General features: G+C 34.3%; 1 protein-coding gene across 1 annotated transcript; it reads right to left on the bottom strand.

Moving 5' to 3' along the window:
• Nucleotides 1–1507: 1507 nt before the first annotated feature.
• Nucleotides 1508–11733, bottom strand: LOC107190361 (poly(A)-specific ribonuclease PARN-like domain-containing protein 1). Its single transcript, XM_015579156.1, has 12 exons — nt 11550–11733; nt 11238–11472; nt 10825–11103; nt 10556–10760; nt 10007–10108; nt 9814–9924; nt 9634–9730; nt 9444–9543; nt 9287–9370; nt 9137–9225; nt 4605–4703; nt 1508–1849 (listed from the first exon to the last, which is right to left on the bottom strand). The coding sequence occupies exons 1-12, from the start codon at nt 11678–11680 to the stop codon at nt 1771–1773; spliced, it is 1611 nt and encodes a 536-aa protein (XP_015434642.1). The 5' UTR covers nt 11681–11733; the 3' UTR covers nt 1508–1770.
• Nucleotides 11734–12133: the final 400 nt, after the last annotated feature.

Below are 12133 nucleotides of genomic sequence, written 5' to 3'. Positions count from 1 at the left end.
AAGGTCACTGAAGGTCGTACAAACAATATTGATAAACAAGCGCAGCGTTCTAAAAGATCAAAGACTAAGCACAAAGTTACTTCCCAGTGGCACTAAAAATAACACAAAAAACCTTTTTTGTACGATCTTTTCGTATGCAGAAAAATAAATACATTGAAAATCTTACATATAATTTATTTAATTAGTATCATAGCTGAAATACTATTTTAATACCTGTAAAAAATATATTATAATTTACTAGACGAAATACTTGGAAGTGGTTCTGAAGGCTTCTTTCAATAAACACATAGGTATATATTATATTTTTCAACGTGCAACCAGAGTGGAACCCGGCAAGAAAGTCCCCGAAGAATTTTCGTCGTTCATGACGTCACGAACGTCTCGTGTTATTTGGCACGTATCAGGCGTGACGCTGTCGACGAAAGACAGTACGATCCGACGGGGTAGGGGGAAGTGAAAAAAAAAAGTATGATAGATCGGCGTGCGTAGAGATCAACGCGTCTCCTGGCGACAGGGATAATTGGATTTTTCAAAAAGAGTACGGTTTTGGCAACGGGAAACACTTCCTTGACGAAACGAGACTCTGGCCCCGAATCGGGAGCGTCCGGTACCGAACGTGAAATAATAATAACAGCTCACGGCAAAGATTCCGCTCATGATTTCCCGATCTGCAATTTAAGGAGTCCTGCCACTGTGAAGCCCTGAAAATCTGTCATTCGTTGGGAATTTTTTTGTCAACGAACGAAATTTTCAACATAAATGAAGCGTTGTCTATTTGTTAATACACTTATTAAGGGTATAAACAAATTTTTGTCGATACTTTTAATAGTTTTTTCTTATATATATACATATATGTATATGTATATATTGCACACAATTGAGTGCCTTGAAAAAATTATGTAGTGTTGGCGTAGGTGATTCTGGGAGAACGAAGCATTAGAATAAAAAAATTCAAACTGATTTTCAATCAGTATAAGTATCGTTATGGTTGGAATCAAAATTATTTTGACCGATAAAAAATTAACAAAATGGTGGAGGTGTGTAGCTCAAATTTCGAAATTCGTTGAATTTTTTTAGTCATTTTGCATTGTGAAAAGTATGAAATTGTTGATCAAAAGAGGTTTCCGTGGTCCCTGCGATAGCCACTGATGTACTGAATAACAGATACAAATTTCAGACTGATTGGTCGAATAGTTTTTTTGCAATCACCTATGCCAGCACAACATAATTTTTTCAAGGTGCTCACTTCAGAATTAAAGGTTTTGAAAGTAATTTTTTTTATACTCTGAATAAGTGTATTAATAAATAGACAACTTCATTTATGTTAAATATTTCGTTCACTGAAAAAAATTCCCAAAAAGTCACAATTTTTCAGAGTTTCACAGTGGCGAGACCCTTTATGTAAATGAATCCCCGCAGGAGCTGTGACGCTCGACGGTGAAAACGGTGGTGCAAGGAAGAAGAAAACACTATACCAGTTAGAAAATTGACTAAAAGTTTGTATTTGTTTGTCGCCGTTACTTATCATCGCCACAAATTAACTATATTATTTTACAGAGGATCCGTATGAACAGTAATGATTTCAACAACCGTCCGGTTACATGCAACAGTAACGTGCTTTTTCCCTCTGTTTCGTTTTGATCTCTTCTCCTCGCGTGTGATCGATACTACTGTTCAACATAGCAGAGAGATACAAAAATTCGTCTGTGTTGTGTTTATCGTTGTGACATCACAATACGGTCGGTAGCGTAAAAGAGACAATACGCGCGACTAATTTGATATTACCGATTTCTTGAACACACGCTGGATCATCCAGGCAAGCATTCCACCGGACAGGACCACGCCACCCCTGAGATTAAATATAATTATATTCGAAGAATCACGTATAATTACGTAAATATTATTTCGATCCGTTGTCTCTTTTGATTTAACATACAGAATGTCGTGTAACTGGTAGTACAATCGGGTTGTGGGTTATTCTACGCGAAGCAATAAGTCGAAAATATGAAATAAATGTTTTTTATTTGAGACTTCATTTTCGAGAAAATTGACTTTGAAAACCTGGATACGAGTGGAATTGATTAGGACTTGGCTGGCGCGTCTGATTATTGCATTCTGTTTCTACTTACAGCCATGATGAATACACGCGTTTCAGATTAATTTTCAATATCGATTTTCTCGGAAATGAAAACTAAAATTGAACAAATTTTATTGTATATTTTCGACATATTTCTTTACGTGGAATCAATATCTGCCCGGATATACACTATACCAGTTACATGACACCCTGTACAGTGGAGTCACAGAGAACTATTCGTATTACCCGCAATCGTTGACTTCGAACAATCGATATTTTTTACGCATTTTACAAACTTTCAGGTCTCTTTCCATAGTAATCTAGTACAGTTTTAATTCAGTTCACGATTTCCAGAAAATTGTTTGCAATTAAAGGTAATAGTTCACTGTAGCTGAAATAAAAATTTACGTAAAGTATTGTTCAATTAATGTAACGAAAGTGTTTAACTAATCTACAAAAGTATTTGAAACATTTATAAACTTGGAATAAGACAGACCAGAATAAAATACAGGGCAGACTAGATTTGTGAATATTTCGATTCTGTAAATACGGAATTTCTGTAGTAGGTACTTGCAATAATTTTGTGATAACGATGCTATGGAAGTTTATTTAAATTGCTGTTTTTCTTACACCGAATTTCTTTCAATAAATTTCATATTAATGGAAAAATTAGTCAGTACAGTATGCATTCTCTTCGATAAAAATTTTAAAGCATATGTTCTAAGAAAGTAACAGTCGTTCAAAGTCAACGTTGGTGGAGGCACGAATACTTATGTGACTCACTGTAAGCAATCGTTTTCGCTGTGAAAATACATAGTTTCGTGAGGTAAAGCAATTGACACGCAACTTATATTGACCTAGGTACAAAGCTCTTGACTGTAAACAAAACATTTTTTAAAATTAATAATATTGTTTACGAAAGTACCCTACGTATATAAAACTTTATCAAATGATGCACTAAAGTATACAAGTTACCTGAAAAAGAACAAAAATTTTATAACGATCAAAACGAACCAAAAAAATTATTTATAACTATAAAAATATTAATTTCTCGACCCACGTTTACGAGGATTATTTTTCATCATTTGGCAAGTACTATCTACCCTAGAAGTTATGAACCTTTTCTTGTATCACAAATTCAATCGTCGAAAGGGTTAAATTCGTGTCTTTCATGCAAGAAAAGAATTAATTGTACGAGCGTTTACGTAATAAGGGTTTCGTAAGGGTTTCAGCGACGCGTCGAAGAGGAGCTAATCGAAATCGGAGCATCTTCAAACGATTTACCTTGCTATTGGGTAACGCGATGGGTGCCACGATGAACGCTGCCTTCGCAACAATTGGCACCGCGAACGGCACTTATGCATCTACGGCAATCTTGGTGCTAATTAGAGATTTTGCAGGCAGATCTCTTCGACCGGCTAAGAACGGCCATTAATTCGTTTGACACAACTACGGATAGCCTCGTTCACCACCACGGATTTGAATAAAGCCTCGTGTTATCGAACGGCCCGTTTGAAATCACGATTACGTCACAACCGGTGCAGAATGTTACCGAATTAGTGCATACCGTATCTGACCTCTGGACACGGCCGGCGAAGTTAGACCCAGAAATCGTCGGTGATTCTAATTGTAAAGTGTTTCGTTCTCGAGGCCTGGCCAATGGATCTCGCTCACTTTTCCTTCGCAGAATGATTATTATACCGAGCCTCCGTGTAATTTTAGGACAGTGTGATAATACGGTAAATTATGCGGCGATAAATGTCACGTGCCGTTAAATCACTTACACCGACGACATTACACTTACGGCGACGACGCGCTTTAACACACGAGCGTTCAAATATTACCGGCAATATTGATTTTGAATAGTCATAATCCTTTCAGCGAACAGCATTAAAGAAGTTCATCCCAAATGCACTTTAATATTTCATTGGTATGACTAGTGGGCCAGAACAATAAATTCGAGTGTCGAACGGGATAAAAATAAAACGCCAATTCAGCACGAGTACGGCGCGATCGGTTCAATTTATTACCGTGAAGACTTGAAATGGAACAAACTAGACTGTCGAAACTTGAGTTGATTTAACTAAGGATAGAGACGTTCGAATCAGAACTATCAAACCTCCGGCCAAAAAAAAAAAAGCGAATAAGATCCACTCGAGTTGAAACCACTCGAATTGAACAATTGAACTAAGGATAGAGACGTTCGAATCAGAACTATCAAACGTAAGACCAAAAAAATCGAATAAGATCGACTCGAGTTGGGGCAATGTATGCGTTTTGTTAATAGAGGTTGTTGGTCGTGTTTCAAATTATACTGCAATATTAAATATTACGCAAAAATTTTATAACTCTGGGAAGGTGAGGGGGGCGGGCAAAATCTAATTTTTTTTCTTGTAGGATGGAGCAAAAGCCACTTTTTTCCGTCCACGGGGAGGGGGGGGGGGCTACGCCCATGAGTAAGTATCAATTACTTTACACCATAAACAGTTTTCTTTTATATATTGAAAAAGTTGTTCATATTACGTACCATAAAATAAGCTTACGAGGAGGAGCGTGTCTTATAGGACTGTACCTCGCCACCTGAAATTCCTTGCTGTTCTTGAAATACGTCAATATGTCGAGCGCGCTGCAACAAGATTTTTAAAGCTCCCACGATTATAACATCCGGGTAAAAATAATTTTGTATCGATTATGTTAAGCAACGCATCGGCCTCTACTATTGTTTAAGACGCAGTGCACAGCAGGTCTGAGGAGTCAATAAAATTAATAAAGAATTACATCTGATTACAATTACTAGAATTGCTGTTCTCTGTTCTTCCACTGTCTTCCTAGGTCACACATATTCGTACAGTTCTATTTTTATTTAGATCTATAAAGTATGATTGTAATTGAATTTTTACTTGTAGCCTGCCGACAATCTAATACCTAAGGAAGTTGCAGAGCCTTTACCAAAGTTTCCATCCCTTTTTTGTAGATAACGTGGACAAAGAGATGTGTTTGAAACGATAAATTCCCAGTAATCTTTATTCCTAGACTGTGTCTTTAAATAGTCAATTTATGATAAAGATTTTTCTTTAAATTGCCCTCAAGTGCAGCAAAGTAAAATCACTGTGTTGTGCTCTATAAATTATAAATGATATTTAGATTGCGAACGTTTATGCAAGGTCAGACTTTTATGGTCTATTTAGAAAGAAGAAGTAATGACAATTTTATGTTAAAGAGTTATTAATATTAAAACTACCAAATCCGTTAAATTGACAAATTTCAGATATTTTCTTTTACAATTACTGAAATTATAGTGGTGGTCTACATTCGGTGCTGGTAATTCTATCGTTAAACAAAGTAATATGACTGGTACAGACTCATCTCGATTATCATCCCGAACTCCGATCCGCAGCGGGACAATAATCTTATAGGGAGAAATGCTTCAGATCCACGTAAATTCGTTTTTTGCCCGAAGCCCAAGGTTCGGCAACAAAGTATGCGCTTGACAGGTTCCACGCCCCCCACCTCCCCAGCGGTGGGGATAACACCTGGACAATATTCGTGTAGAACAAGCCAGACGATAATCGAGAGGAATCTGTATTTCGAATATTCGAAGATGTAAACCATGTAAAAAAGAAATTAGTTGAACAGAAAGGACCATTTATGGAACCTGAGGGTGCTGGAAAGGCGAATGTTCATAAGGATGAAAAGTTGCAATAATCGCTCGGAATGCCTGGCATTATTTATCATCCAAAAGTGTCGCAGTTGGTTGATTCAATCCGCAAAGTTCGGCTCGGTAGAGGTACTAATACAAAAGTTCGTTGGTTAGAAACGATACAGTCTTTGGAACAATGCCAGTGCCAAAGAAAATCTGACGCTTATAATATATGAACGTTGGTAGGCCGCGAGTGAATTGTGCGGGATGGTGAACGTAAAAGAGAATGCATCACGCTCGTGAAAATGCATACTTGATAGCGGGGCACCGGATAATTCATTTTGAATCTAATTCGGGAATGATGAAGTCAGCTGACTCGCGGTACCCCCGACACGCGTGACGAGCTTCACGGACTGAATGCTACCCTTTGTGTTCTTAACAGACGTTATTGTTATAATTTGGAACGCCATGTTTCCTGACCGGTTCTGTACAGTGCATATTTTACAATTTGTTAAAAAGAAAAAAAGAAAAACGAGAACAAGAATAACTTTAAATATTTTAATCAACCTCTTAATCATTGGTTAATTAATGGGAGTACTCTTGAACGGTTAGTAATTGTTTATGGTTCGAATTACTTTAGGTTTCCTTTTTAAAAATGAATCACGATCGTAAGTGCAACCAACACCGAAATTATACGGAATCGATGACGCAAGAAATGGCAGGAAGAAAAGATTCTTATGATTATTCTCAAAACAGACGATCTAATCCTATATAAGTCACTGAAAATTACAAAATGATTTGACTTAGATTTAAACAGACCAAGAACAGAATTCATCTGTAAACTTCATAGAATTATAAATTTAACTTCTTATTTGTTATGTGAATTTTAAATATAATAAATACAGTTGGGTAAATATGTTATGTATGGATGTTTCAATAATTTAGCTGAAATATCAGCGTTAAGTAGTTAATAGAACAATAAACGCCGTGTCGATGGAATTTACGACGAAATTTAAACAGTAGGATGCAATGATTTTCTAGTTACGATAGTTCTTACATAAGTGCTCATTGTTTCGACAGCTCGTCGAATGAAAAGTAAACGGATTTTAATGGATTCGCTTGAATCTGATATTTAACTGACGGTGGTTTGTGATTCCAAGCTGTCTGAATTAAGAAAACGTGACCGATTGTTCATTCGAGCCGTACAGAGAAATAAACCGCGTACGAGGGTTGTTCTGACTGGGTATAATGATTTGATACGTGTCTAAAACAAATCCAACATTGGAATGATAATAATTATTTTAAATGAATTCGAGGCTTTGGTTCTTCAACACTTTCTTTTCTAATCCATTCGAATCTATGTATATAGTTATATTTTTAATTTCTATTAAACTATTACATTTTTTAACAGAAATTTATTCAATAGTTTGATTAGAGAAAAATGGAATGAAATGAGAACCCTATGCAACTATACAAATAGCATGGTATAGCTTATATACATACACAATGTTTTCATCTTATCCAATTGGAATTAATATGTTATACAGGGTGTCTCAGGTCGGGTAGTACAACCTGGCATGAGATGATCCTATACGAAAAAATAAGTCGGAAAAACAGAATTAATTTGTTTTGTTAAACATTTCGTTTTCGAGAAAATCAGGTTTCAATTTGAACATTTATCTAAAACGTGTGTATTTGTGCTGGCAATAAGTAGAAACGGTCTGCAATGAACAGACGTGTTAACCAAGTCCTATTCTATTGCCCGTGCGTTCAACAAATTTTTAAGTTCGATTATCTCGAAAACGAAGCATCGCTCGAAAAAAGTGTATTCTTTTTTTTCAACTTATTTTTTCTTATAGAATCACCTTTTGCCCGGTTGTACTACCCGACCAGAGTCCTCATATACATATCTGTGTGTATAATTATGGGATTACAATTACACTGAAGTTATACATATAGAAGATGTAACCGTATAGAATAGAATACAATACATGTTTGATTTATGTTTAATAAAATTTCTGTTTTTCGAAAAGATAAGACCATAAAAAGAAAATTTCCATAAAGAGCTGCAGTTCCATTGTAATACATATATTCCAATGCATGTAAGAAAGTCTGAAATATTTTCTTCTTTATGATTTAAGTGTTTTTTCTTTAAATATTAAGAATAAATTATTTATGGTATAAAATATATAAATATATAGTATATAAGTGACTTTTATGAAACTATTAACATATTCATTATTAATTGCTTTGACACTTTTAATGTAAGTTTTACAAGAAAAACCTATGATGTATATATAATCATTAAAGTTATAGTTGAAATGTGTATAAAAAGTTTGATATATGCATATATTAAATGGGTTAAAGAATTTAGTTTAAACGTTTATGTGAGAACTCTAATGGTCTGAATAATCTTCAAAGGATTTCAGGTCGTTCACCTTGCCCACTGATATTTATAGCTTTTCTATTGATGCACTACTGACAAGTTGTATGTACAATTATACTTAATTTGTTTCCCAGAGTAACGTTATACCGGGATGATTAAAATCATTGAAAAATTGTATAGTTTATCGTTTCGCTTATTTGCAATTTGAACTTCGAAATTAACAACTTCCATATGAAGCGTTAAGCAAACGTGTTAATATATCTCGTAAATAATTTCCCCGAACAATATCTCTCCAAAATATCAGGATAGGATTGAGTATAGCAAATTTTGGCAAAACGAAAATACAGTTACGTCGTATAAAATCACGTGCGCTGATATTACACTTTGTAAGTGCAACGATGAGTATACGTGGTTGCCCTTGGATATGATCCAAAATAGTTCCGCCACCTTACTTCGAAGCAGCTTCATACTAAAATACCAACTGCGTACTTAATACCTAATTATATTTGTCTGATGCGTGAAGTAAACAAAACGATTACTATGTAGATCTACCTTTTCCGTAGGCATGTCCGTTTAACGCCCGTTGGAAATTTCAATATGTTACGAATCATACGGGAGATTCGCGGTACCCGCTTTTCCCTTTAATCTCTCCATTGTTTTGTTAACCCGGATACTGTGCCGTGCAAAATGTAAAATATGAGTTTCTGTGAGCATGTTTCGTGTCAGTTTGACAGGCTGCAGTGGGGTTATTTGTGCTCGACGACAACCGGGTTTAAATTTGTCTCACTTTAAACGAGTTATCTACTTCGAAGTATTCACGTATAGACTATTATTTGTAAATCGTCGATTCTTCTAATTGAATTTTTCTTATGTTTACGAAATAATGAACACAGCGTATTGCATCTTTGCAACTTTGATTAAATCTGTATTTTATGTGCAATAAACGTAATCTTTTATTAAATTAAGCGAAGGAAGTTTCAAATTAATATTAGTAATAGAAATTTATATTCATAACATTAAAATCTACACTAACCTTCTGTGGTTTCCAACGGCTACCAGTACACGTTTTCGGGCAAAAGGCATCACATCAATAGGTCCAAAAGATGAAAATACCTTAGCTACCTAGTGATGAAATTTCGGATTGAATATACATATACATACACAGATTTAATTTGTAGCATACCTCTTTTATATTTATACATGGTGAGTTTAGCTTTACATGAAGCCATTCTGGTCTTGTTGACAATGGATCATCTCCATCAAGTTTCTGAAATAATTATAATTTAGTTCAATTATTACTTTATACATTCCATTAAATCTAATAATTAATCTTTCTGTACCGAATATACTTCATTTCCTCTTGTTATGTTTATAGAGTTTACAAAACATTTTACACTACTCATTAATTCAGAATGAGTCACTGCTCTATATTCTAAACCCCTGAAATTTACGAAATGTATAATAATTTGGATAATTAAAAATGAAATTTATTAGTACTAATGCAACTTATCTGGTAAAAATAAAACATACTCTCCATATTGTTTTATACATAGTATATGTGCCATTTTTACAAAAATATACCCTGCATAGTATGCATCCCATCCTGCAGTGTGATAAGCATTTTCATCTAAAGTAAAAATGAAAATAAATTTATTATTTTCAAGTAAACATGTAATATTTATTTTGACAGGAAGATGAAGACGTTATTACCTGAAGATTTATTTTCAGTCATTATCTGGGGCGAATTGAATGCGGAATATTTTCGTTGTTTTGAAGTAAAATACTGATGTATTGCACTCAGGGAACTGATTTTCCAATTTACTTAACAAAAATTACCATAGTGCTCATGTTAGTTCCAATGTTGTATCATTTCACTTGAAATTTTCTTAATGTTTTTTCTTACCTTCTTTGTCTAGTACTTGTTTGACTTGAGAAGCTAAGAATTTTGTGTCATATATTTGTGGAAACAATGAATGTATAGTACTTTTGAATTCCCTATAACTACCTAGAACATTTGTAGATCAATTTAATTAGATCCTTAAATTTCAGTTAATTCATCAATGAAATTCTTTAAATATTAGTTTTGTGTTAGTTCTTTAGTTAAATGATAGAATAGATGTAAACAATAACAGAGACTTAATGCAACGTGTAATTACATTAAGTTACTTTCTTAAGCACAAGAGTGTACTATACTTGTAACAAGCCTAATATAGTATCATTAGATATAAATGTACCGTTTTCATTCCTTAATGATCAATATACTAAAGCAAAACTGTACATTAAAGTCCACTATGAATCTCTTGAATGATACCAAATTTGGAAAAAGAAAAATGTAGGGTCTAAAATGTACTTAGATTTGAACATAAAAACTTCCAGCACTATTACTGTCCTTAATGAAAATATGTTTTTGTTTAGATTCACTATACTTCTTAAGCAAATGAAGAATAGTTACATGGCAATGGTTTATAAAACTGTTGATGCATGAACATTAAATCCAAAAGTACATTATGTCCTATTATTGGTTTCCTTGTAGAAGTTAAAAGTTTGAATACTTTACTGAAACCTATACAACAATTTAACAATTTTTCTTCCAAATTATCTGTCTGCTCGTTTTCTAAAACTAGGCGCATGTCATCAGATACCCTTATAACTGTTATCTGAAAGAAATTGCCAACCTAATAATCGATCCAAATACCATTAGTAATAACATATTCTACATACCGATTTATGTCCATAGACTGTCCAAATATTTTTAAAACTACTTCGTAACTCTTTATGCATCATATATTGTAAAATAGGAGAAGCAGCTTTCAAGACCATTGAAATTTCATTTGGATATGTCGAAATCCACTCAGAAACTTTATTTTTACAGTCCTTGAAATCATCTTCCTCTTCATATGATAGATATTCCAAATTACGTTGTAAATTACCTTCTTTTACATGTTTAGTCATTAAATCTTCATCTATCTCATCAAGATACGTTATACCTTCATTTACAAACTAAAAAGTGAGTAATATTTACAAGTATTTAAAAGTGATAGCATAAATCCATTATTACATGCGATCTTATTTACCTTATTGCTTTAATTCTACTGTGCATAGACTTTTATTATTCTATTGTTTTTATCACATACCTTGTTAAAATCAAAGTTATGTGTGGAGAGAAATTCTAGGGCGCTCACTTGCCACAAGAATTGCCTGTTTTTAAATGGCACTGATCTTGGTAATAGATAGAAATTATAAGATTTTGCTTTGTAAATATTTTTATCAGGAACATGCTTAAATGCTACAATGCCGCACTGAACTATTACATACGATTTGATATTCTTTCTCAGTATTTTATATCGATCATCGAGCGAATCGAAAAGGCTGTAGTAATACAGAAAATTGTTAAAATATATAATTAAGATACAGATCATTAATAGCAGATACTGAGTCGTGCTAACCTGTACTTCATCTGTTCATCCGACTGTATCCCCGAAAATTCGGCATCAAATGCAATAAACGACGCATTCTTGATGGTATCCTTGATATCTGGATATAATTCTTCGATGTTACTTTCCACAACATCATACATAATTATTTTTCTGTGTACCTTATGATCATAATCTAACCTACAGTGAAATATCAGTGGCGTATGCAGGCATTGCAGGCGTATGTATATAACCAGAGAGCACCAGAGAGGAAATTAATGAGAGTGCTCATGCCGGGAATTCGTTGTCTTCGAGTATGTATGCTGCACCAAGCGGCCAATTCCGGCATAATGGAAGGAATCTACCCGTTTTGTATCCACCCTAGCATATACAAGAACCTATTTGGTTCCACCACCGACTAGGTATAGGATAGACCTATCATCTTATGAAATTTCGTGTCTCATGTTCTGAAATACCGATAGTGTAAAAAGTCAGGGATTTTCTGCTGCCCTCTACGTTATGAAAACGGTGAATTTGTGAACTACGTTAAATCTAAGAAGGGACCGTGGTCGTGAACGGATTCTCTTCCGGCCGTTCGCTATAAAGTAGACGTATTA

Source organism: Dufourea novaeangliae, unplaced genomic scaffold (assembly GCF_001272555.1).
Source record: "Dufourea novaeangliae isolate 0120121106 unplaced genomic scaffold, ASM127255v1 scaffold177, whole genome shotgun sequence".
Lineage (NCBI taxonomy): Eukaryota > Metazoa > Arthropoda > Insecta > Hymenoptera > Halictidae > Dufourea > Dufourea novaeangliae.
The sequence above is the reverse complement of the archived record's forward strand: the minus strand, read 5'-3'. Positions and strand labels throughout refer to the sequence as shown.

What these genes read in the sequence shown, in the direction of transcription:
- LOC107190361 (XM_015579156.1), bottom strand. Translation starts at nt 11,680, where the DNA reads ATGTATGATGTTGTGGAAAGTAACATCGAAGAATTATATCCAGATATC. An exon ending in ATAACTTTGATTTTAACAAG is followed by an intron (nt 11,104 to 11,237) that starts GTATGTGATAAA and finishes CTCACTTTTTAG; the next exon opens with TTTGTAAATGAAGGTATAAC. An exon ending in GTTTTATAAACCATTGCCAT is followed by an intron (nt 10,109 to 10,555) that starts GTAACTATTCTT and finishes CAAATGTTCTAG; the next exon opens with GTAGTTATAGGGAATTCAAA.